The 25,463-nt window shown below is 51.2% G+C and overlaps 2 protein-coding genes and 1 pseudogene across 2 annotated transcripts; all 3 read right to left on the reverse strand.

Moving 5' to 3' along the window:
• Positions 1-238: 238 nt before the first annotated feature.
• Positions 239-6,870, reverse strand: UCP2 (uncoupling protein 2). The gene is made up of 8 exons (XM_045818164.1): positions 6,715-6,870; positions 5,761-5,917; positions 3,151-3,375; positions 2,774-2,984; positions 1,735-1,929; positions 1,553-1,654; positions 1,022-1,202; positions 239-663 (listed from the first exon to the last, which is right to left on the reverse strand). The coding sequence occupies exons 3-8, from the start codon at positions 3,274-3,276 to the stop codon at positions 549-551; spliced, it is 930 nt and encodes a 309-aa protein (XP_045674120.1). The 5' UTR covers positions 3,277-3,375; positions 5,761-5,917; positions 6,715-6,870; the 3' UTR covers positions 239-548.
• Positions 6,871-7,247: 377 nt separating this feature from the next.
• LOC123805332 lies at positions 7,248-11,159 on the reverse strand (annotated as a pseudogene).
• A 1,262-nt stretch (positions 11,160-12,421) lies between these two features.
• On the reverse strand, positions 12,422-23,953 carry UCP3 (uncoupling protein 3). Its single transcript, XM_045817818.1, has 7 exons — positions 23,826-23,953; positions 19,942-20,162; positions 19,243-19,453; positions 18,761-18,961; positions 17,547-17,648; positions 16,828-17,008; positions 12,422-13,968 (listed from the first exon to the last, which is right to left on the reverse strand). The coding sequence occupies exons 2-7, from the start codon at positions 20,065-20,067 to the stop codon at positions 13,854-13,856; spliced, it is 936 nt and encodes a 311-aa protein (XP_045673774.1). The 5' UTR covers positions 20,068-20,162; positions 23,826-23,953; the 3' UTR covers positions 12,422-13,853.
• Between the last annotated feature and the right edge of the window lie 1,510 nt (positions 23,954-25,463).

The following is a 25,463-nucleotide window of genomic DNA, read 5'->3' on the forward strand; positions in this document are numbered from 1 at the left end:
CTCAAGTAGCCTGGAGAGGGCAGTCACTGCTGTGACCCTGGGCTGCTCCTTTACCCGCCACTTTAGCCTGGGGCCTGGTCTGGAAACAGAACCAGTGGGACTAGATTGGACACTGCAGGTAGAAAGTGGGTCATACCCACTTTTCCAAGTCAGGGTAGCTCCTCCCCTGCCCACCAAGTGCCAACAGGGACCATTAGACTAAGATCTCTGGTGACGGCTATGAGAGAGGGAGGAGACACCGAGATTGAGCTTGTTTTATGGGTGATGTGCTCTCTGGGCTTGGGGACAGAATCTTGAAGAGCCGGGCTGAGAGGCTTGGGATCCTGGTTGGTGTCAGGCCTCCCACAGTGTCAGCTGGGACCCACTCCACCAGGACTGAGAGGCCGTGGGGACATGAGGTGGGAGGAGAGGTGAGAGTGTGGGGAGAGGGCAGGGGGTGGTAGAAATGGGAGCAGAAGGGGTGCGGAGTGAGGGAGGAGGAAAAGGGAAGCAGGGCCTGGCTGGAGCCAAAGCCAAGCCAGAGTGGTCAGGCCGGCAGCAGGAGAGGCTCAAAAGGGGGCCTCCCAGGAAGCGCAGGAAGCCGTGAGGGCCCGTTTCAGCTGCTCATAGGTGACGAACATCACCACGTTCCAGGAACCCAAACGGAGAAAGGAGGGCATGAACCTAGAAGGGAGGAAACACAGGTCACAGGGGGCACCCCCACCTCCTGCTCCCCCAGGGGGCCCTGGCACCCGATCCAACCCAGCCTCTCTGTCCCAAAGGAGATTGGGAGGGCCCAGGGACCAGAGCCTCACAGCTCTGTGGCTGTGACCAAGAACCCTATGAGTCTCCATTTTAATACCTTTCAAGAAGGTAGCAACTTGGCGAGGAAGGAGTTAAGAGCGTGAGAGAGAAGGCTGGTGAAATACTAGGACCATAATCAGAAATTGCTTAACGCTTGGTTGCTACTCAGTTCCAGGTGGCTCTCTCCCACCTGTGTGATCACAGGCCTGGAACTGGGTGGGGTGGACCACAGGCTCACCCTTTGTAGAAGGCCCGGGGACCCTCCTTCTGGAGCATGGTGAGGGCACAGTGGCCAGCGCTGCTGTACTGGCCCAGGGCAGAGTTCATGTATCTCGTCTTGACTACATCCACAGGGGAGGCGATGACGGTGGTGCAGAAGCCTGCCCCGAAGGCAGAAGTGAAGTGACAAGGAAGGTCATCTGTCAAGGAGGAGGAGCAGGCAGAAGAGTCAGGACTCCTCACTCCATCATTCCAGAAGGAAAGAGATTACTTTAAGTAGCTGGGGTCTTGTGGTTTTAGAGGGACGGAGGTTCCAGCTGGGAGCCTCCCCAGGACCTAAGCAACATTTTGCCCACCTTGCCTCAGGGCCTCAGTGTGCAAAGTGGGAGCTTCACCTCAACTGGCCTCAGGGTGGCCAGTGCGAGAGAGAACTCCCTCCACAAGCAGAGGGGAAGAGGATGAAGAGATGTGCTCCTCAGGCAACCCGATTCCCACAGCCGATCCTGGGTTGGGGGAAGGATGAGACCCAGCACCATCTGCCCTGACTCACCTGTCATGAGGTTGGCTTTCAGGAGGGCATCCTTGATGAGGTCATAGGTCACCAGCTCAGCACAGTTGACAATAGCATTACGAGCGATATTGGGAGAGGTTCCTACAGAAGGAAGGGGCACCTATGTGAGACCAGGGATGGGGGAGGAAGGAGAAAGGGAAGAAGAAACATCTGGTACACACCTTTCCAGAGTCCACGGAACCCTTCCTTTCGGGCAATGGTCTTGTAGGCATCAACGGTGCTTTGGTACCTCTGGCTGCCTCCGGCCCGGGCCTGAGCCTGGAACCGGACCTTTACCACATCCGTGGGCTGGGCCACAGCCACAGCCAAGGCCCCGGTGGTGCTCCCTGCCAGGAGGCGGCTCCCAATGCCGGCGTCTGTCGGGGGAGAACCGTGGGGGTCAGCGTCTAGCTGGGCCCGGACTCATTTTCTGCTTCTCCTCACCAAATACACCGTGGGACTATAACCTCTTGCCTTTCGGAAATAGGATCCAAACCAGCTCTTGCTCTATGAACTCCTCACATCAAACCAAATACTACTGTGTCTACTACTTGCAAGGCACTGGGATACAGCAGGGAGTAGGACAGAGAGAGACTTAATGTTTTCTTTCACAGAGTATTTTCATTCCCTTCACTGAACCTGCTCCACAGTCCTGAGAAACCAGAACTGTTTCCACTTGATGAATGAGAAAACCTAGGCTTGAGAGGAGCGGCTTTTCCAAGGACTGGGACATAAGACTTGGGTTCTCATCCCGGATCTACTCCCCCCTGCCATGTCATCTTGGGAAAAGCCAACCCGTGACCTGGGTTCTCAGTTCCCACATGTGTAAAACAGCACGGGCATGGTGTGTGGAGAAGAAATGAAAGTGCTGGCCTTGAAAGCTAAAGTCCTGGGTGTATTTTCTGGCTTCCCACTGTGTGCCCTTGGCCAAGGCCTCCTCCCGCCAGCCCCTGCAAGCCTCAGTATCTTCACCTGTAACACAGGGACAGTGCTACCTCCTCTCAAGGCGGTTGTGAGGGCTGTCACGGGAGGACCCCTGCTTAGAGCTGGCACAGCCCAAGCTCTGGACTCATTAGGAGAATCAGGGCCCTTCCAGCCCTCCCTTCCTCTGATCCTCTTCAGGATCATGAGGCCTAAAGGAGCTACGCAGCAAAATGAACTAGGATCAGTCATCACCGAGAGGAAAAGGCCAAGGGGCTGAAGGCCCTGCTCCACACTTACGCTCAGAGCCCTTGGTGTAGAACTGCTTGACGGAGTCATAGAGGCCGATGCGCACAGAGGCGAAGCTCATCTGGCGCTGCAGGCCGGCGACCAGCCCGTTGTAGAGGCTTCGGGGACCCTCGGTGCGCACCATGGTCAGGATGGTGCCCAGCACGCCGCGGTACTGGACACAGGTTGCTGCTCTCACTGCTCCCTGCTTTTCTCCTTGGATCTGCATGGCCAAGACAGGTATGGGGGTAGGCAGGTTGCCATCCCCATCTCCCACCATATGGTTCCAAATGTACAGTCCCAAACACCCCACTGGCCCTCGAGGAATCTGCATCTTGGGAGGGGAACAGACTAGACACCATCAAGACTCCTAGGCTTCATCCCCTCACCTGTAGCCGGACTTTGGCGGTATCCAGGGGAAAGGTGATGAGATCTGCAATGCAGGCAGCTGTGCCGGCCCCCAGGAACTTCACAGTGGCGGTAGGGGGCACATCTGTGGCCTTGAACCCAACCATGATGCTTATTTCCTGCTACCTCCCAGAAGATGAAGGAAAATTGGAGAAGGGGGCACCTTCAACCAGCAACAAGACGAGATAGAGGAACTCTGCCGGAATCTAAGCCAAGGAGAGAGAAGCCCCATCATCATCAGTACGCCTTGGCCCTCCCTGCTCATCACCCCCAACCCCTCCTTCCCCAGCAGCACCACCTTCCTGAGCAAGGACCAGAGAAACCCTATGAGGGAAGACAGGAGTGAGTTCCAGAGGTACTGAAATAGGGGCTGAAGAAGCAACTCCTGCCTGCGAGGCCCAAATTTAGTGAAGAGCTCCCTCCCTTTCACCATGGATCACAGACACCCTAGTGCTGTCTCAAACAGGCCGTGGCCTAGACCTCTGTCTGCTGGGTCCAGAGATTTCACTGATGATGTCCACATTCCTGCTTCTGCAGGTCTGTTTGGAAAGCAGACAGAAGTGAGGAAAAGGTTTCGGCCAGACCAGAACCTGACAGGCACAAACCTGTAGGCTTATGCCCTGGGTTTCTTAAGCAGGAGAGGTTTCTATGGGTCTGGAATTTTCTAAGTCTGGAAGAAAAGGAATGGATAACCTGGTTCATTTCCTTCCCAGCCCGCACATAGCTTGGGTTCTCCTGAATCATTCTTTCAAGACTGCTTTACTAGGTCCTGGTTCACTGAGATACAGAAGAATCTACACTAGAGGGCCCGACTGTCTGGCACAGGGAGTGGGCAGGTGACTCAGGCTGCACTGGGGCTTGCAGGACACACCATTAAAACTGCAGCGGAGGGAACACTCCCAATAGGAGAGACGTGAGGAAGAGTGGGTCATCAGATTTGGAAAAGGTAACGTTTAGCCGGAACTTGAGGGATGCTGGGCAATTCCCAGGGCTCAGCCTAGTGCCTAGGTGCTTGACGTTCTTCCCCGGCCTGCTGTGTGACTCAAGGAAAACCATCTCCCCTCTTCTACCACAGGGGAACCCATGTCTTCACCACAAAAGAGGTAGGGACCGGGAGATGCAAGTTGGAGATACAGAGTGACACAGGAAACCAAAAGCTACATTTTGTTCTCAGAGTTGGAACAACACCCTGCCCTCCCCCCCGCCCCCCGCCCCCCTAAGGGAGGAAGTGAGCCCAGCACCCCAGTGGGGAAGGATGACCTGCTTCTCTCTCCCCTGAGCTCACTTCTCTGATTTTGTAGAAGCAGCTGCTCTGAACCCAGTCTAACTGGCTGCCCCAGTTGCTGGGGCCAGGAGGAAAGAGCTGACCAGCAAAGGGAGTCGGCTGTGAACACAGAGACCCATGGAAACAAACAGCTCCAGGGCTTCTTCGCCTGAGTAGCTGGGGCCAATAAGGAAGTCTAGAGCCTACTCACTGCTCAAGTGCACCAGAAACTCCTACAGGGCAGGGCTTATTTCCCTTTCATTGGAGCTGTGGCTCACTTTAGGCTCAGTGAAGATGGGCACTCAAATGGCACAGAGGGTTGATGAAGCTGCTCCAGACCCTCTACCACCCCTGCTCTGACACCCCCATCCCCTGGGAGGTGCTCCACCCCATTGCCTGGGGCACCCTATTACTGGGCGTACCCCTCAGAGCAGCCCTGTGAGGCGCCCTTACTTCCACATTAGAGATAAAGAGTGAACTTGGTGAGAGAGCCACTTGCACAGCTCCAAAGCCTTAGCTCTTTGCTTTGTACTAGTGCCCAGCTCATTTCTTCCCTGCTGTTTGCTCAGGCCCAGGCCCAGGCAGGGCTTTTCACAACCAAGTCCAACAGCCAAATTCTCTTGTGCCAGCACGACCGTTCTGAGAAGGTGAAGGCAAATGGCATCCCTCCTCTGGGCGTCAGAGACATGATGACATTAGCCTCTCGTCCTGAGTTTGGGCTGGGTTGAGGCTGTAGTGAGCATCAGAACAGAATAGGACCCACCCCTGCCCACATCAAAGACAAGTGCCGAGACTCAGCTGCCACTCTGAATGTTGCCTTGGGTTTGCCACAAGTCAGGTCCTTCAGGGCCATGAGTATGGGGGGTAAAGGTCATCTGTGCTAAAGACCTTACTATGAAGAGTTAGTAAAACTCAGGCCTAGAAAGAGTTAATCATATTTTACACTCCCCAGCAAACAACAGTTTCAGTGTCCAAAAATAGTATATCTCATTTCTAGTTTGTGTCTCAGGGACAGTCAAAACTGGAGTCAGAAACATGTAGTTAGAAGAGTAGGTTCCCATTCTCCTGATTCCCAGGGTCACCCAGGGCCAACCACTGTCCCATCTGGGCCTCAACTTCCTCCTGTGTAAAATGGGGGCCATTATCCTTGGTTTGTCAGGGTCAGCTTAAGAGCCAGAATGAGACCAGGGTCACATGAACTAGGAAGAGCAGCTTCACCAGGGGTGGGGGGTAGTTATTTTTGTTAATGTCCTGCTGACCACTCACCCCTACCCCAGACTACAGGGCTAGGAGGCATCTGGAGATCCCCCCTAGACTGGACTCTTACCTGGCTTTGTAAGGTCTCACGCTGAGGCCTCTAAGATCAGGCTTCTCTAAAGGTGTCCCGCTCTTCAAAGCTGCCAGCAGCTATCATGGCCCGATCTTGCTGGTTTTCCATAGAAAATGGCTGGGAGACGAAACACCTAAAGTTCATACTATGTATCCTGTGGATAATAGCAAGGGAGAAGAGTTCAGAAGGAAATTCACCTTAAAGGACCACACTCCAACAAGGAAAGGGCCCTGCCCAAGGTACACAGTCCGCTCCGTGCCTAGGAGGAAGGATCCATTTCCCCAGGGCTGCTGGAGAGCAATTAAGGGCACACGATGGAGGAGGGAAATGAACCCAGTAATTTCCCCCCTCCCCAGCCCTGTCTGCTCTTAGTGTAACACATTGGCTCTTTCAAACTTCTGCTTTTGTGGCAGAAAATTTCGAGAGAACTCCGCAGTTCTCTGGAAAGCATTCCTCAGCCCAGTCAGCAGGAGCGGAATGGGCAGGAGTCATCATGGGTCAGAGACTCGCTCCGAGTCCACTAGGCCCCAGGGCAGGGCTGCGAGGTTGGAGGATGGGGCCCAGCAGAAGCCGGCTCAAGCAGCTCAAACCCACATCCCAACAGAAATAGCCCCAGCAATGGCCAGGAGCCCCTGAGGGAGGGAGAGATCATTCCAGTCATTGCAGAGGGGCCAGAGGGTCCCCACCCAAGGCAGGCTGCGCATTCTGGCCGAGGGAAGGGAGTGGGAGGGTGAAGGTTTAAATTACAGCCAATTGAACGCGAGAGGTAGAGAACAAAAGCGAGATAGGAAAAGGGTGAAAGAAGAGATAAAGACGGGTCGGACAAAGAGCAAAAATACAAAATAGTTTGGGCGTAGGAGGGAAATTAGAGAGGGAAGCGTGCGGGTACTTGCGGCCGGGGTAGCGAGCGTGGAGCAAGTGGAGCAGGAGCAGGGCTGGGGCAGGGCTCACCGGGCCGCAGGGAGAACAAGAGACGAGAGAGCGGGTGGCTCCGTCTGTGTGCTGTGGAGGGTGCGCGGAGGGAGCGCAGACAGTACTCTATGCGAAGGCGCAAGGGTTGAGGCTTGCAGCTGGGGCTGGTTGAGGCTGCCGCGGAGACTTAAGTCCCGGGGGCAGGGCCTGCGGGGAGGGGCGGGGCTTACGGGCCTTTTGGCTTCTAGGCGCAACCTTTTCCGCAGGGGCCCTCAGGGCGCGCCCTTTCCTCCACTCCAGTTTCCAAGAGGGCGGAGGATCCCCGCGTCTACCCCTTAGATCTCCTTCCCCCGTGGTCACTCCCTTCCCCCATTCCGCCAACATTGTGAGAATGGAAAGACTGACGACGGGAAAGAAGCAGAGGCTGCCCAGGGTCGCACACGCCTCTGCTCCCACCTTCCCCGCCATGGCTCTTTCTAACAGCGGCCTAGAGCCTAGGGTCTAAGTGCACGCCTTCCTTTCTTTCACAGGCCCAGTCCTTGGCCCGAACCTCGGCACACCGCTCTCCCGCCTTACGCGGGCGCGGGCGCGGGCCCCGGCTGGGCGGGGCCTTCCGACCGGCCTCGCTGGTGATTGGTTGATGCCACTGCGCAGTCAGAGGAAGGAGCCAGTCCAAGCTGCAGCACAGGTGTCCGGCAACCGCCAACGGTCGCTGGGAACAGCTGGCCTTCCTGCATCCTCCCGCCGAGGATCAACTTGTCCCTGGAGACCCGGCGGGGCTGCCGGCCTGGGTAGGGATGGGACACCAAGCGCGACGTGAACGGGTCAGCGCCGCATGAGTGAGACAGCCGAACAGGGCCCGGGCCGCGGCCGGGACAAGCACGAGCGTTAGATCTCTGTTCGCCCTTGAATTCCGTGTCCCTAGTTTTGTGTACCCTCTGTCCCTTGCTGTTTTCATCCTTGTCTGCCTCCAAGGACTGCTGTAAGGGAAGCGGTCTCCCCGAGGACACTAAGCTCCATCCCAGGAAGGTATTTCCTGTGTTTTAGTACCACAACACTCCAAGGGCCGATATATACATATACTACAGGCTCAATATGTGCAGTTTGGGCTTTGTCGAAAGTGCCTTGAAAGGTGAAATTGGGAGGACCAGGGGAAACGAGCGTTTGGTGAATGCAGTTACTATGTTCAGGGTCAGTGTGGATACTGCCTGTGAGGCCGGTATTAGTCTCCATTTTATAGAAAACAAGAGTCCCAAGAAGGTTAAATCACCCGCCTAATATCACACAGCTAGGAAGTGGTGAGCCTTCCCTTAAATCTTGGTCAGCCGGGCTCCTTGCGTGTGTTTTCTGTATTGTCCACAAGCAGAAGGACTTGTCCGCTGAGGAAACTATAGCTGGAATGGGAAGGATAATTATAGTAGATGTCCAGGAAAAAACATCCCAACCTATAGAAAAGTTTTATAAGAGTTTATTTCAACTAAAGTTTTTAGGTGATGCCCAGGGGCAAGATCTCAACAGATTAAGAAAATATTCTGGAGAACGGCAGTTTTGTAGTTCCTGTTATGCATTTAGAATCAGGGGAAAACATAAGGAAGGTACTCTGTGAAACCTGATGGTAGATTAAGAAGGTGGGAGAAAGTAAAGCAGAGGAACCTCTACAACTGGGTAAAAAGCAAAATAGAGAAACATTTTTCTACAATACATTGGTGGGTACAGGATAATTAACAAAGTTTACAGTACTAGAGATGGTATGGGGGGACAAGATAACAATGAGGGGTTCTGTGGTCTCCTGCTCTGGTGGTCTTATGTTCTGATGTCTATGGTTGTGCTTTCAAGGAGTCTAGAAAAGAAAATTACTCTGATGTTTCAACATTTCTGACATTTTCTTATGTTATCCTAGATACCTGAGAAAAATGGTCATGGCTCACTTAGGGTAAATGCTGACTTTTGCTATACGCCTGGGATATGACTGCCTGATATGAACTGCCTAGTTAGGTATTTGTGATCAGACTATCCTGTGTGGTTACTTTCGGTCACTGAGCTCGTCGAGCCTGCCACATGGTGCCCCTGAGCAGGTCAGGTTTATTACATAGTCCCTTTCTCATTCACTCAGGAAAGAAAAACACGAGCATATGGCCCTGGTAGAAGCAGAAGCAAAGTGGAAATTGAAAAGTCAAGTTAAAAAATTATTTCTGGCACTGTGAGGTCTCCCATCCACTGCTGGTCCTGTTAAATAGGAAGTCAGTAAGCTTTGTGGATCCTGTAGAGAGAGATCCAAACTACTTATACTGGCTGTGTCAGTGTAAACTCAAGTGCAAAAGCCAGACCAGCTTCAGGTGGTAAAGCACACTTGAAAAGGCTGCCTCTGTGAATATCCAGTGTTGAAGCACCTTCCTAGAATGACTGAACAAAGTAAAGGGCATGTAGCGAGAGTTTTCTAATGGAAAGCCAGAGTTTTTAAAGTCTTTCTTTTCTGCAAAGGTTGTTTACAGTAGTTTTCCTACAGACTTTCTCAGTTCAGAGCTAAGCAGCTAAACAGCTCTGAATTAAAAGGAGAAACATCTTGAGAGGAAACCAGTTGGCTTCTGTTGTGGCAACATCAGAGTTCTGTTTTGTTGCTGAGTCCTTAGATGACCATTTACGATGATTCTGCACTTTCATGTTCTCTAAGCTGGAAATTAAGTCAAGTTCTCCTTTCTCACCGCAAGCAGCACCAAGTTTTCTGTTTGCATGTTGACTGGAAGCATAGACATGAGGACATATACACAAAAATCCCTGCAAGCCTACTTTGTTCCTTGATATTTGTAATGCCTATGGATACCCGTATTGATACAAGCAAACTCTCCTTGTAGTTGTTTTACCAAATGGAAAAGGTTTCTCTTATCCCATCATTCAACATCTGAGCTCATCTGAAATAGAGATTATGACTCCAAAAACATTATTAATGCTCAATAATAACCCTGAAATATATCTGATGGTTTTTGAAGTCTTGTACCTTTGGACAGTAAAATCCATGAAGATCTGACTTCTGGGCAGTGACTTCTAGATAACTGGTCAAATATTCTGGGGAGTCCTAGCCGCTGATGGACTGAATCCATTAGTGAGAGGAGCCATGGAAAGAGGCAATGTATAACTTTTGTTTAGAACTCTGCTGTAAATTGCTGGGTCTAAATCAATAGGCTCCCAGAGCGTAAGAGATTCAGAAGAAAACCACAACTGGCTTGTTCTGGCTATGCAGTCGTGTGGCTGTATCGTTATGAATACGCAGAGGCACTGTTGTGTTTCTCAGAGTGAGTGCCTGATCTAACTATCTCTGCACTCCTCTACCAGTGTTTTGAACCTTTTCTAGTTCTGTAAGAAAGGTTTCCAGAGACTTACCAAAAATTTGCCAATTTTTGGTGAAAGATTGCCCATCATTATAAAGGTAAGAGTTGAATCAAATAGGAAATCAATAAGCTTTGTGGATCCTGTAGAGAAACCCACACTGCTTATACTGGCTGTGTCAGCTGGACCTTGGTGATTTTTATCAGTATCAGAGTTGACAAAGCTCCTACTTTCCTCGTCATCTAGTGATAAAAATACTTATAAATCTGTTTACAGACCAAACACTGAAGTTGATCCACATTATCTCTCTCTCTCTTCTTATGGGCAAAGCCCAATCAATAATACATGGAAACACCATTTTTTAAAAAAAAGATTTTATTTATTTTAGAGGGAAGGGAAGGGAAGGGAGGAAGAAAGAGAGGGAGAGAAATATCAATGTGTGGTTGCCTCTTTCCTGACCAGGAATTGAACTGAAGATCCTTTGGTTAACAGGCTAGCAGTCAATCCACTGAACCACACCAGCTAGGGCTCTTTTTTTTTTTTTAAGAAATATATTTCTTTTTCATTTTTAAATCCTCACCCAACTATGTTTATTGATTTTAGAGAAAGAGGAAGGGAGAGAGAGAGAGAGACAGAGAGAGATTGATATAAGAGAAACATCGATCAGTTGCCTTCTATAAGAGCCCCAATTAGGGATCAAACCTGAAACCTAGGTATATGCCCTGATGTGGATCAAATTCACAAAGTTTTGGTGTTTAGGATGACTGAGCCACCCCGCCACAGTGGAAACACCATTCTTAACAAGGAAAAGTCTGTCTCGAGGACATTTGCAAGCTCTGCAATATTAACATGCTCAACTATTGAAAGAAATCTAGTTTGAAAGTTTCATCGCTTAGTCATCTTGCACTCAATTCATTACAAAATAATCAAGACAATAAAATTGTCATTAGATACTGATATATTTAAGTAAATAATTGTTATATAAACCATATATCACATTGTGATCTAGCGATCTAGAGAGCTGAGGACCTGAATGGGCGATGTTATCTGTGGTATATCTGTGCACATCTTTATGTCATTTTTGTGGTCTTACCAGCTTGCACCCCCACCATACCTCTATGGCAGTTCCCACTGCCATTATTAGTAGACAGTGTGACCATTCTTCAAATGGACACATTTGTGAACATTCTTCAGACTTTAAAAAGAAAAAAATCTGATGATCTATACTGATTTATATCAATGTGTTGCTTACACTTTTATGCCAAAAAACTTAGCCAACCCTAGTAAAGCTGGGCAATGAAGCACACATTTTCTCATGGTTCATAATGTCCTCTGTAATTTCAGTATGATACAAGAATGGTGTTATCTTCAGGCCTTTTACCATAATATGCAATAAATGGTGAAGGTCCAGCATGAAGTAATCTTGACTGTGATAGTTCCTCAAAGTATTTGCATCCATCTTTCTTGACATGTTTAAATTATGTTTCCACATCATAACTGATTGTGAATATGTAGAGGACAACCCACTTTGCATATTTTACTCTGTGAATTTCCAAGACCCTGTCACGTGTTGGCAGGCAGCTTGCTTCGTGGGTGGCTGTGCCTGATGTGGAACTCTACACCTGTGCTGCAAGGGCCCCGCGACAGTGGAGGGGAGCCTGCGGGAGGTGTCACTCTCTATGTTCTAGAATGCCTGTGCGCTTTCTGGTGAGGGCCCCGGGTGCCTCAGCATGACAGAGAACAGAGGAGTATCAGAGGATCTAAGTTTCTTCATTAAATCATATTTTAAGGGAAGAAAGGGCTTTTAAAATCATCTCTCTCATAAATAATTCTCCAGGCCCACTAACCTGCTCTCATATGTGACCATTCCTCGAATCTCAATGAAAAGACTGGAGAATGCCTGTATTTGGCTTCTCTCCATTTCAAAAATTTTGCTTGTATAACTCTCTTTTATTTCTAGGTTTCTCATTCTCTCTAGCTTGGTCCATCCCACCCATACTCATTATTCTGTGCTCTTCTGTTTTCTCTAGGGCCTTCCTTCTGCAATGCCCCTCCCCCCCGCCCCCCGTCTTCCATCTTTTCTTCCTTCTAGTGTGTGAGTGATTGAATGGGCAGGACTTTCTTTCTCCTTCCTTTTCCTGCCAAGCTCTCCCAACAATTGGCTGTCCTCTGACTTCTCAGCCTCTTACGCATGTGATGAATGAGTAAATGAATGATCTCACGTACATCTCCTCATTTACCCCATGCCAACCACACGGGCTTTTGTTCTGTTCTTCAAACATGCCAGGCTCATTCCCACAGACTGTTCTGTTCTCTTTTCCCAGAACACTCTTCCTCAGATCTCTGCCCCGCCAGCTCCTTTCATCACCAGCCCCCAACGACACACACAGACACACAATTGCACGTCAGGTCAAAAGTAACAAATTTTTAAATATGAATTTTATTTGAAAGCCAAAGCAGACACTAAATCGGTAATTTTTGTTTCTTGCTTTTGTTTGTACTTTCCAGTTTGTATATGTAGATGATGTGAAATTATAATTTAAACTTAGGAAAGTGCTGAGTGAAAGTGGATATTCACTTTTCCCCGGGGTGCAGAGGAGTCAGTGCGGGGTAGGAAGGGTGACTTGCCGAACATCCCCCCTGGTGCTGAGGCCGGGAGAGAGGTGGGGTGGGGTGGGCTGTGTGGGTGTGTGGGGCCAAATCTGGCTCAGCCCTTGCAAACAGGAAGCCTGAAGTGAGAAAGGGAAATTCTGTCCAAGAAAGAGAAGGCAGAAAAGAGGCTGTTTTCATTTGAATACCCAAGGTGTGAATTCCTTTATTAAGTCATAATAATTTTCCAAAAATTCTGAGTCCTGCTACTTTTGACTGTCAGTCCTGCCATTTAACTCTCTTTCTCCAACCTCCACACTCTTCAAGGTGACTCCCAGTCCAGCCAGGGAGTCGGGGCTGCATGGGAGGGGGCGTCCTCTGGCCGCCTGGCATGCTCTGTCCTCGAGTTCCTGGTTCCTTTGGCCACACCTCTGGTCAGCCCTCTTTCAGAAACCTCCCTGGCACTTCTTCACTGTCCGACAACACCTTTCCCAAGGCCTAGTCCTTATATTTACATTTGTACAGAATTCTTGCCTTTATAAAGTGTTTCCAGCTCCCCACTTGATCATCACACTACCCTGGTGAAGTAGCAGGAATGGGATTTTTACTCCCATTTTACAGGAAAGGAGACCGAGGCAGTCTTCTGGATTCTCAGTGTCATCAGGGATGAGTCACAGCCTCATGAGTTGCAGCCTCACGTTGGCCCAGCAGTGCTCCTTTGGCACAGGTTCCGAGTTTTCTCTTTTTCTCACATTTCCTAGGATCCCAGTGGGCTCTGCACAGCAGACACATTGCACACACGGCTGGCGGTCCTTCTAATTGCAGGCTGCACTCACAAGCTTCGTGCTGCCTGGCAGGGTCCCTCTCCACTCTGTAGCCGGCTGCCAGGTCACCGTGAGCCACTCCCGTCCAATGCTTGCAGTCTCACCTTTCACCTTCTGATTAGATTTTTCAGCTTACAAACTTCCATTTTATCCAAATGGGTCTGTTTTGGTTTGTTCTCTCTAGCCTAAATGTTAGGCATCCAACCTAATAAGTTTCAAAAATTAATATAATTTATTTTCCATCGTGTCAGTGCAAAACAAAAAATGTTCTTAAGCCAACGCACTGAAGACAAGACTCCTCCCTCCTCTCCTCCTGATTCTGGAGTCAGCAGCAAGAAGGAGTGTAAACGTGTGTGGGTCTGTCTCTGTGTGTGCAGATCTGCTGATTTATTCCATCCTTGACTAGTTTTGTTCCAGTTCTGTCCAAGTGGCCTGTCCTATTCAAAACGGAGATTCCCGGAGCATCTGGACGTTCATCAAGGCCCGTTTCAGCTGCTCGTAGGTTACAAACATTATCACATTCCAGGCTCCCAGTCGCAGAAAGGAGGGTGTGAATCTGGTGAGAGAAACAACCCCAACATCAGGCGGGGTGGGCGGAACTCCCAGAGAGCCCCCGCTGTGCACTCCCCACCACAGCGGTAGTGCCGGCCGACCTCGACTTGTTGAGTCAGGAGGGTTTTCTGGGATTGGTTTAGTCTTTTTCTTCTCTGCCGAAGGGATTTAGGCAGAAGTTGGAACCAGGAAAGATAACTAACATTTTTAGTGAGGTCACTATTTCAGGTAGTTACTCTCGCCGTTCTCATAAGGTGGATAATGATTGTCACCAGTTGTCTTTTGCAGACACTAAGACCCAAGGGGGTTAAGTTGCTCTACTAAACCACCTGACTCCACTCTGCTGCTGGACGTTTCTGGGCTCATTTACATTCTGAGTGGTCAGCCTGGATGAGGCTCCTGCCAGGGCACCAAGAAGGCGAAGCACCACAGGGTGAAGATGGTGTAGCACCAAATTTAGCTAATCCAGAGAGCCTGCCTGTCCGGTGATAGCATGTCTGGGAGAGAGTCCCCACCTCAGCTGTGCCCCACAGACTCAGGGAGGAGCCTGACACCTGGCCCATGCCCTCCTCTTCAGCCTCTCTCTGCTAATCCCTCCCGGTCCTCCCTGCTCCTGCCAGACCCTTATTTCCATGCCTTTACCCATGTTGCTCTCTCTGCTTGGCATGTCCCCTACGCTCCTCGTCTGGCTCTTGGTTATTGGCCCTGTAGGAATCAGCTTGGGTGCCATAACCTCATGCCAAGGCCTCTCCTGAACCCTCTGCCTAGTCCCCTCACAGGGAGTATAGCAGCACTGGGGCACTGAACGTAAACTCTGGAGTCAGATCTGGGTTTAAATCCTAGCTCTACTGGTTTCTAGTTTCATGATCTTGGTTGAGTTAATCTCTTTCTGAGTCTGTTTCCTTATCTGTAAACGGAGGAAAACAACAGTGTCTACCTCATAGAATTATTGTGAGGATCAAATGAGTTAATGTACCGCACACACTACAGGCCCAGTAACCCCAAGTGCTCAGTAGACGTCACCTACTTGTCTGCTGCTCTTCAAGGGAAGCACAGCACAAGGGCTGGCCCCCGTGAGATGCTCAGGAAACGTTTGCCAAGTAAAATAATAAACTGAGACAAGTTGCTACAGCTGGAGATGGTAATGGTGGAGGCAAAGGCACTTATAGGAAAAGACCAGTCTGTTCATGGAAACACACACGATGATGTCATTCCCAGGGTGGAGAACATGCTTGCTTGTTGAGCTCAGTCTAACACTGGGCGCCAGAAAACTGTCATCAGTGGTGGGAGGTGAGAGGGCTAAGGAAAGAGCTCAGTAATTCAATGAACACCACTCAGTGGCTAATGGTCTGGGTTTGGGAAGTGGCTCTGCCATTTTGTGACCGTGGACAAGTTACTTGATCTGAGTTTCTTCCTCAGTAACTGGGGAGAATACTGCCCAGTTCAGGGGGTTGTTGACATAACATATGTAAAGTGCTTAGCGCAAGGCCTAACACTCAGGGACTTAGCAATAATGATGATTGTTAGTAACCTAAGTATTGAGTGCTGGCTTTGTGCTTGGAACTCTGCGAGATGAAAGCCGTATTAGCCACAGTCCTTGGCTTCAAAGAGCTTGCACTCTAGCACGGCGGATAAACAAACAAATACTATAACACAAAGTAAGAGGTGGTAAATACCATGCAAGTGGTGTCAAGAAAGTATTGGTGAAGCTCACAGGGGACTTGAGAGTGTTGAGGAGGAGGTGGCATTTGAACTAGTCTTGAAGGACAGCTAAGATTTAGAACATGTGTGTTTTGACAGTTGCCAGAGGGGTGTTGAGGGGATGGCTGAAAAAGGTAAAGGGATTAAGAAGTATAAATCAGGCCTTGACTGGTGTGGCTCACTTGGTTGGGTGTCATCCCGCAAAGGAAAAGGTTGCTTGTTTGATTCCCGGTCAGGGCACACGCCTGGGTTGCAAGTTTTGTTCCAGGTCAGGGCATGTGCGAGAGGCAACTGATCAATGTTTCTCTCCCTCTCTTTCTCTCTCCCTTCCCCCTCTCTAAAAGTAAGTAAATAAATAAATAACAAAACTCTTAACTTAAAAAAAGGGAAGTATAAATTGGTAGCTACAGAACAGTCATGGGGATGTAAAGAACAGCACAGTTAATACAGCCAATAATATGGTAATGACTATATATGGTGTCAGATGGGTGCTAGACTTATCGGGGTGATGTTTTATTGGGGTGATGACTTCATAAGTTATATAAATGTCTAATCACTGCGGTTGTACACCTGAAACTAATATAATATTGTACATCAACTCTAATTGAAAATAAAAACTTATTTTTTAAAAAAGATTAGAGCATGCAGATGGCATGAGAAAGGCATTTCAGGCAGAGGGAATAGTAAATGCTAAGACACAGAAGCAAGAACACGTGACCCACATTGGGCACCTCAGGTGCCGTCAGTGGTGATCCCCAGTTGCGGTGGTGGGTTGGGGATAAGTCTCAGGGTCACCAACCACCTTTCCCGCCTTCTCCCCTGCTCTGTAAGCGTGGGGACAGCACTTTGCCTGGACTCCTTTTGCTCAGATAAGACTCCCCTGACTCTCCGAATTAAATTTGGTTCACTCTTCTTCTTTTTTTTTTAACTTCCATTGTTCTTGATACTCTCCTTTGTGGCATTTATATCTCTGCTGTTCACCACTGCATCCCCAGATGGACCCATGGTAGGGACATTTTACATGGAAGGAAGGAAGGAAGGAAAGGAAGGAAGGAAAGAAAAAAAGGAAAGAGAAGAAGGGAGGGAAAGGGAGGAGAGAGGAGGGAGAGAGTGAGCCTGAGTTTTCTGGGAGGGAGTGTGGAGGCAGGAAGGGGAAGCTCACCCCTTATAGAGGGCTGTGGGGCCCTCCCGGGCCACCATCTTCAGCATACAGTCCAGGGGGCTGCGGTACTGGCCTGGGAGCGAGTTGATATACCGGGTCTTCACCACGTCCACTGGGGAGGCCACCACTGTGGCACATAAACCGGCTCCAAAGGCAGAGACGAAGTGGCAGGGGAAGTTGTCTGTGGCAGGGAAGGGAAGAGCAAATATTGGGCTGTGAGGTGGGGGTACACCTGCTTTCTGTTCCTTGCTCACATATGTGATAAGCTCACATATGTGAGCATATGATAAGCTCACATATGTGATAAGCTCACATATGTGAGCTTATCATATGTCCCCAGTTAAGTGGTGAGCCCTTTGAGCATAAGGATAGTATTTTGCATCTTTCTCACTGCCTTGGGTGGAGCTTCTGGTGAGTACTCGTAAGATGGAACAGAGCCGTCCAGAGTTGGAAGGTCATTCAGCCCAGCCACCCTGTTCGAGGAAACTGAAGTCAGAGTAGGTGATCCTCTCTCACAAATGCGTGGTGAGAAGTGGAGCTGGGCTGGAACCCTGGCCCTTGGCTTCTTTCTACTCGTCACAATGATGTACCAGCCCCTGATCCTCTCTCTGCTCCTTCTAAAGCCCAGTTGCCTCTGGGTGGTGCCCACTATTTGGAGTTCCAGGTTCCCTCCCTGCCGTGGTGGGGGTGCGCTGTCTGCCCGGAGCCCAGGGCCTCACCAGTGAACAGATGGTAGTGTAGCAGCTTCTCCTTGATGATGTCGTAGGTCACCATCTCAGCACAGTTGACAATGGCATTCCTCATGATGTTGGGCAAAGTTCCTGTTAGAAAGGGGAGTGGGGGCTGATAAGTGGGGAGTAGGAGAAGTAGAACCCCCACAGGCCCTCATTTGGGGGGCTGGTGCCCCATTCCAGTGGTCTCAGACAGCCCACCTCGGCTGAGCAGATTACCCATTTTCTAGTGTCGACACCTCTCAGATTATCCGTGTCCTCCTTAGAGGCAGGAAACAGAAAGGCCCACCGTGATTGTTTGGGCCACATTTTGGAGGATGATCTGCAATATCTATCAAAATTTAGATATACCTCCCTGAGACTTGTCTAGAGCTAGAACAGAAGTGTTCCTTTGGAAGAGGGAGGCGGGGCTCTGGGAACAGGGACAGAGCATAGTGTGAGGGCAGGGCCTGAGCAGGGCATAACGACCAGCGCTGGGTTTCACGGAGGAGGGCCAGGCTCCAGTAGGGCACTGAGCAAGTGAGGGCAGGGCCAGAGCTGGGGCCCAGGGGTCCTGCTCTTAACCTTCACTAGGTCCCTGTTTCTTCTGCAAGGATTCATGTGTCCCCCTGGTCTCCAAATGGGAGAGACCTACACCAGAGGGAACCCTAAAGCTGTGTTCCTGAGGGAGCTCCCTCCTCACAGCATCTCCCTACGCCCTACTCCTCGCTGCTGCCTGTTTCTCCTCCATGCTCTGCAGTCACTGCTCTCAGACCTTTGCTTGGAAGGCCCTTCCGTGCAATCTCCACACAAGCAAAGCCCACTGAGCCTTTGAGGCTCGGCTTACGTGTCACCTTCCCTCTGGAGCCCACATGGGCTCTTCTGCCTGTGGACTTGCACCTCTGCCTGAACCCAGCATGCCCTGCACCGTGGTAGGGAAGCTCCTTGATGCATCTCTCTTCCTCCCTGGGAGAGTGGAAGGTGTCTTCTACTTATTTCTGTCTCCCTCCCAATAGCCTGCACATGGTGAAGGGCTGGCAGGTTGAACTGAATTAGGGCATTGTGGTAGGTCAGGGGCTATTTTGTGTTGGGATATTTTTTCAGAATCACTGGAATACACTATGCTCTTTGCTCAGAGTACGTTCTTTGCTCAGTTCTCTGCCTAAGTCCTAGGGTAGGGAAAGCTCTGCCAAAGGCCCCCTGATACTGGAGCCCAGACTTACCTTTCCACAGGCCCCTGACCCCTTCCTCCCTGGCGATGGTCCTGTAGGCATCCATTGTCCCGCCGTACTTCCGGTTGCTCCCGGGGCCAAGGTGTACGGTGGCTTGAAATCGGACCTTCACTACATCCGTGGGCTGGGCACAAGTTACTGCCATGGCCCCTGTGGTGCAGCCCGCCAAAATCCGGGTGGTGATGCCAGAGTCTGGGGAGAGGGGACAGACTGGGCCAGTGTCCCACCACCTAATGCCTCTCTGGGCCTGATGCTGTTCTCTGCAGGGCTGCCCCTGCCTGATACCTGCCTCTGCTCCTGGATCAGGTTCTGGAACTTTCTTGTTGGGGCTCTGAGTCTCCTCACGAGTGTCTGTTATAAGGTCCCATACCCCAGCCCTGCCTCTGAGTCTATGCTGCCCTGCTTTTTGCACCCACACACCCCAGTTCTGCTTCTGCCCACCCGCCGGTGTCCGTGGGATACTGGGTACTCACTGTCTGTTCCTTTAGGGGTGTAGAACTGCTTGACAGAGTCATAGAGGCCGATGCGGATGGAGGCGAAGCTCATCTGGCGCTGCAGCCCGGCGACCAGCCCGTTGTAGAGGCTGCGGGGACCCTCGGTGCGCACCATGGTCAGGATGGTGCCCAGCACGCCGCGGTACTGGATGTTCCGGGCCATCTGTGCTGCCTGGTTCTCCCCCTGGATCTGAAGGACACCCCCATCCAGGTGTGAGGAGCTTGGTGGGGGTGGGTGGGGCTGTGTTCAGAGGGGCCTGCCTAGGGCTGGACTTGGAGACAAGCACGACCACAGCTGCCATATCCCGGAAGAATAACGGGTTCGTGCAGCAGTTCCCAGCTCCCAGGGCAAATGGAGGCCAGACTGCCGCTCCCACTACAGTGGTCAGGCTTGCTCTAGGTCACCTGGTAATTCCTTACTTTCACTTTACTCTTTATGGTTTACAAACTGTGGCTGGGCCATGAAAGGCCCTGTCACGTCAGGCCGAGGAATTGAGATTTCTTTATCTTGGGCGATGGTGACGGGGAGGGGCGGCCCAGGGTCTGAAGCAGCGCAGTGAGTGGCCTGCTCAGGGTTCTGCGTGAGGAACAGTTTGCTGGCAGACAGTGCAAGTGCTGTGGTGGAGAACTCAGGGCCTCCTCTGATATGAATAACGACCCTGGCCACAGGGCACCTACCTGCAGGCGGACCTTGGCCGTGTCCAGTGGATAGGTGAGGAGATCAGCGAAACAGGCAGCCGAGCCCGCCCCTAGGAATTTCACGGCTGTTGTGGGAGGCATCTCCGAAGGCTTTAGTCCAACCATGGTCCCTGAAGTCTCTCCCAGTCCCTGGAGGGCCCGGTGCAGGTCCCAGGACAGGGGGCCACTCTGCAGCTCTGGGCACTGGTGCAGGGAGGAGGCTGCAGGAGACAGGCCAGAGGAGGCTGATGGAACCTGCGCTGTCCAACCAGCCCCCAATCCCCCCTCAGCACCAAGGGGGCCGTGGGAGTACAAAGCCTGGGCACTGCCGTGTTTAGTTCTGTGGGTGAGACTGATAAAAACCGGTCACTGAACTCTGCCTTATCTCTTTGATCTTTCCTACCATGAAGTTGCATTTAAAATTTTATTTTTATTTTTTAAACTTTTGAAATTTTGGTATAACTTCCATATAATGGTTGTATGCATGTTAATGGTCACTGAACTGTAATGAGAATTGTGTGCTGATTCTGGGATATTTGGCCACGACAGCAGGTGGAGGAAGTGATTTTCTGGGAGGGGACCCAACCTGGCGTCCAAGTGTACATAAGTCAGATCGTGGCACTCCCTGTTGGAAAACGTCCACTGTACCCCCTGACCCCATTATTTAGAAAAAAGTCCAAAGTCCTTGTCATGGCCCGTGGACCCCTCCAAGAGGTCCACCCCATGCAGGGTTCTGTGCTTGGCACTGCCCGGGAAATCTTGAGATGGGTAAAAACACTGTGTGTGACCTGCCCACAAGGAACTCTCAAGGAGTCTTGCAGGAGCATTAGACATGCCTACAAGTAACAGGAGGGCAAGATGAGCCGGACCGATGTCAGAGGAAGGAACTATCAAGAAGGGACTCACAGGAGGGAAAGACCCTCTCTCTAGTTTTGAGGAAGAATTAGAACAATTTCATGGCGGGGCTGGTTGGAGGGCTATATGAGTTAGGCCTGCAAAGGCAGGCAGGAGAAGAGTGTTCGGCAGCTGGAGAAGGGTGTTCGAGGGACAGGGGAGGGGGGAATGGCTGCTGGGATTCTGTGTGAGCTTCACACACAATCTCACAGAATTCTCATAACCTTCCGAAAGGGGGCCGTCTCTTCCTTTCCCCTGCCTTGGGTGAGCACACCGAGACTCAGAGGCACGTGCTTGCTCAGTGCTCCCAGCCACTAGTGTGTCAGACCCTGGCTCCCTCAGCCATGCTAGGCTTAAAATAGCCCTGGAAAGAAGGAAGGATATTTAAATCCATTACAGATGAGAAAATAGGCTTAAGATGGAAAGAGAACGGCTCAAATTCACAGAATTCCATCGGGGTTCTTGTGATGGCACAAGGCTCCCTTCACCAGTCTACGCAGGGGCCCCAGTGGCTGTGGTGGTGTGGATGTCCACCACCTTGCCTTTTCATTGACGGCTTCGAAGGCTGGGTGGGTGTCACTGCCCATTTCGGTCGGTGAGGAAAATGGGTCCCAAGAGGTGGAGACCTCTGCAGGTTGCACGGTCAGGTCTTGGCTCTCTCTGCAGGGCTCTTCCCACAGTCCAGCTTCCTGCCTTTCTGCAGTGCCTTCTTGAGAGGGTCCAAGAAGGACCTGGCACCTTGGGAGGATGGCGTGGAAGCCCCTGTCCGCACAGCTGAGCCTGGCTGGGGAACAGCTGTTCCTGTGCAGTCGTTCTGGGAACAGCACCCTCCCCCCTCTGCACTCCCCTTTGCCCTACAGAAGTCCAGCAGCTGCCAGGGCTGGCTGCGTCCCCAGTAGGAGGTGCTGGCTCCTCTGAGCGGGGAGGCCCTGGGGGGCTGTGCTCCCTGGTGTTTCTTATTGATTGTCAGAGTGTGCCTTCTTCAAAACCTTTGGTGGCTCTGCAGACTCTAATAGAAGAACCCTACAAGTTAGGTATTTTTACTTCACTTTCAGAGTTACGAACTGAGGCCCAGACAAGTGGGATGGCCTATCCGAGGTCACAGGTGAGCAGGGCTATGTGACAGACACCAAGGCATTTGTGTGACATGCCGGCCTGGCAAGGGGCACTTCATAGGCGTTGTCCGACAGGCTGGATTTACCTTCTTGAGGGAGCTTGGCCAGGGGCCTGAACCACCAAGACTTCCCTTCTGAACTTCCTTTTGTCTCCAGCTACCCCTGGTCCCATACTGTACTTTCCTGTAGGATCAGCTCATTAGCTGCTGTGGTTCCCCCTGAGATGGAGGACACCAATTACGGGGACAGGGCTGACTCACCCTGCTTCTCTGTGCCACCAGGTATGGGGATGGCCCGGGAGTTGAAGAGCCCTGGGAGGAAGAGTTGACCAAGGAAACCTACTTGCTGAAGGAGGCATTGAGAAATCGGAGGTGCCCACAGTGGCCTTTGGTGGAGGGCCTCAAATGCCCGGGCTGTACTTAATCTAGCTGGCGGCGGAGAGAGGGTGGTGGTTTTCAAGCTGAGGAGTGACACTAGCAGAGCTGCATGAGAGCATGCTGGTGCAGGTGCTGAGGACAGACTGGGAGCTGGGGGGCTCAGAGACCAGTGATGGGTCATTGAATGGTACAGCAAGAGGTGGTGGAGCTTCAGCTTGGTCAAGAGCCGTTGCCCCGGGGGTGAGGCTGGAGCATATCCAGAGGCAGTCTTGAGCCACCCACTGGAGGCAGAGTGGATGCACATGGATTTAGGTCAAAAGCCACGCCTTTTGGGGAGGGCTCTTGAACTTCCACTGGTCAAGGTGGGGTTGGTGTTGGGGAGGTCCTAATGGTGGGCACAGGAAAGGGCTGCCCTGAGGCCGGTGCTCCCCAACCTCCTTCCCTCTTTACTCCAGCCTCCCGAACTGGTACTCAAGGAGACCTAGCAGCCAGCAGACCTTTGCCACTGGCTGGTAGGAGAGGAAATTGACAGCAGAACCCTCCTCCAGGAGCTCTATTGGGGCACTTGAGGAATGGAATGTTCTGGTCTGCATGGCCTGGGGTAATGGTGCCCACTAATGCTTGCAGAGTGCTTTCCGCACTGGACCCCGTGCTGAGGGCTTTCTAGGCATTGACTGATTCAATCCCGTTGTAAGACTCTAAGGTAGTTGCTATGATTATTCCCACTTCCTCATCAAGGGACTGAAGGTCTTTGAGGACTTCAGCTGGTCCCAAGGCTGAGGATTGGAGCTGGGATTGGAGCCCAGGGCCGTCTGACAACTGTGCCTGTTGCATTGCCCAGAGTGTCAGACTTCAGGGAGAGCGCAGGATCCCTGGAGCCGCTTGTTTACGAGTGGATTCTCACCCCTCAGTCCAGAGATCCCCATTCATGTCTGGATGGGGTCTGGGGATCTGCATTAGAAACAAGTTCCCTGAAGTAGGGTTCAGAGGCCCCAATTCTCAGATATACTGCCTAAACTCTTCATCCTGGCGAAGCCTCCTCAGTGTCCCTACCGAGAAAGTCACTGCGGGGAGAGTTCCTGTGGGCTCTGTAAAACTCTCAGCATGCACACTGGGCCAGGCCTCACCCCAGACATGCCTCCACCATCCCAACTCAGGAAAGAGTCCCCAAGGCCCTCATGGGCAGAGGGCTTTGTGCTCCGGAGGAATCCTGGAGGCATTCAGGGTCAGATTAAGGAGGAAGCCACTTCTTGTCTATGGGGATAGACAAAAGCACAGCAGAGCAAGGGGTGAGTCCTGTGTGAGTGACAGGAGTGGTGGGGCCGAGTCCCAGCTCTGCCACTGTGTCCTCCTCAGGCTGCAGTTCCCTCACGACAAGGTTGGGGCTGGACTAAATATCCATCAGCCCTGCAGTGCGATGGCAGGGATCCCTGCCAGTTCCTGGCTGCGACCTGCAAGCCGCCATGAAGGGGAGGAAGGGGAGGACGTGGGGTCTTACCTGCGAGGCCAGGCGCGGTAGGGGAAGCACAGGGCCTCCTTAGAGCTCCTTCCTAGGAGGTGGCAGCAGGAATCGGACCGCCCCCTTGCCATTCACTGCTGTCTCTGCTGCCTGCGCTTGGCACCTATCTTTATACACCCCAGGTGACCTGAAACCCGACCCTGGAGACACTGGTTGACAGTCTGATCACTTGACAAGAGACGGCTGGTGAGGGGCAGGGAGGTGAGGGGGGAGGTCAGAGTTCTAGATCTGGTTCAGTTTCTTTGACCTAAGGTTCTTTAAAACAGCTCCTTTCAGCTCCTGAAAGAAGAGCTACCTCAGGTGATAAGGGTATATACAGGGTCCGGCAGAAGTAAGGCCTGTTTGAGTGTGGCTGGTAGGGTAATAACAGGGGTGTAATGTATAGTTTAATTTGAACATTTCCCCTAAAATGTCGTATGGTGTGCTTGAGTGTGATATTGTTATGTTACAGAATTACATGCTTGTGATCTTGTAATAAAAGATTTTGTAATAATAAAGGGGTGTTATTTGTGCCGGACTGTGTATGTATGTGTGTGTGTGGGGTGTTGGACCTGTCGCCTTGAAAGTCCAAAGGTCAAGGTCTCCCTCCACAGGTGGGGCGGGGCTCTCCTGGGCCTCCTTGTAATAACAATGACACTAACTCTCATTTCCTGGTGCCTGCTATGAGTTAGATACTTTACATACATTATTCCTATTTCTTACAACCATATGAGGTAGGCACTATTAGGATTTTAAGCTTTAAAAGAACAGCTTTATTGAGCTATAATTCACACACCACTTTCCTATTTAAACGATATAATTCCATGTTTTTAGTATATTCACAGTTATACCGCCATCAGTCATCATGTTCAATTTTAGAACATTTTCATCACCCCTCAGAAACACCCCCCGCACGCATCAGCAGTCACTTCCCTCCCCGCAAGCTTCAGGCAATCACTAATCTACTTTCTGTCTCTGTAGATTTGCTTTTCTGAATACTTCATATTAATATAAACATGTGACATGCTCTGTGACTAGCTTCTTTCACTCAGCACAAATGTTTTCAAAGCTCACCTGCTTCCATCCCTTTTTATGACTCAGGATCCTAACGTTTACAATGCTTATTTTACAGAGGGGAAACTGAGTCTCGAGGACGGACAATGACCTACACAGGTCATACGGCTAGTATGAGGCAGACCTCTAGCCTGTAATTATAATGTCCTTTGGGTCTATCTCCTGTCACCACTGATTTCAATGACATAACACTTGGAGGCTCTGGCATGGATGCTGCTGGAGCCAAAAGGGAGTTGGGAAGGTGTGGGGGCAGGGTGGGATGGGCCCCCTGCAGCAGCTGCTGTAGGGTAGGCGCTGAGAGTAAGGGTTGGGCACATCTGAACCTGGGACCCAGGTGACGGAGAAAAGAGGAGAGAAGGGGAAGGGGTCAGGGGAGAAGGGGGTGAGGAGGAGAGGAGGATTTGGGCACAGAGCCAGGGCCCTGAGGCGGGTGGTCACAAGTCCAGCTGCTCTAGTACCAAGCCCACCCTCCTCCTCGAACCAGGCTCTGCCCTCACATCAGAACAGGCAGCTGTGTTAGTGCGGTGAGAAAAGGGGCTGCTGAGGTCGGGAGGGCGCAAGGGG

This window comes from Phyllostomus hastatus, unplaced genomic scaffold, assembly GCF_019186645.2.
Source record: "Phyllostomus hastatus isolate PE091 unplaced genomic scaffold, TTU_PhHast_1.1 phas_scaffold_317, whole genome shotgun sequence".
Taxonomy (NCBI): domain Eukaryota; kingdom Metazoa; phylum Chordata; class Mammalia; order Chiroptera; family Phyllostomidae; genus Phyllostomus; species Phyllostomus hastatus.

What these genes read in the sequence shown, in the direction of transcription:
- UCP2 (XM_045818164.1), bottom strand. Translation starts at nt 3,276, where the DNA reads ATGGTTGGGTTCAAGGCCACAGATGTGCCCCCTACCGCCACTGTGAAG. An exon ending in CTACACCAAGGGCTCTGAGC is followed by an intron (nt 1,930 to 2,773) that starts GTAAGTGTGGAG and finishes CTCCCCCGACAG; the next exon opens with ACGCCGGCATTGGGAGCCGC. An exon ending in GTTCCGTGGACTCTGGAAAG is followed by an intron (nt 1,655 to 1,734) that starts GTGTGTACCAGA and finishes TTCCTTCTGTAG; the next exon opens with GAACCTCTCCCAATATCGCT.
- UCP3 (XM_045817818.1), bottom strand. Translation starts at nt 20,067, where the DNA reads ATGGTTGGACTAAAGCCTTCGGAGATGCCTCCCACAACAGCCGTGAAA. An exon ending in CGGCCAAGGTCCGCCTGCAG is followed by an intron (nt 19,454 to 19,941) that starts GTAGGTGCCCTG and finishes GGTGTCCTTCAG; the next exon opens with ATCCAGGGGGAGAACCAGGC. An exon ending in ACACTACCATCTGTTCACTG is followed by an intron (nt 17,009 to 17,546) that starts GTGAGGCCCTGG and finishes TCCCTGCCACAG; the next exon opens with ACAACTTCCCCTGCCACTTC.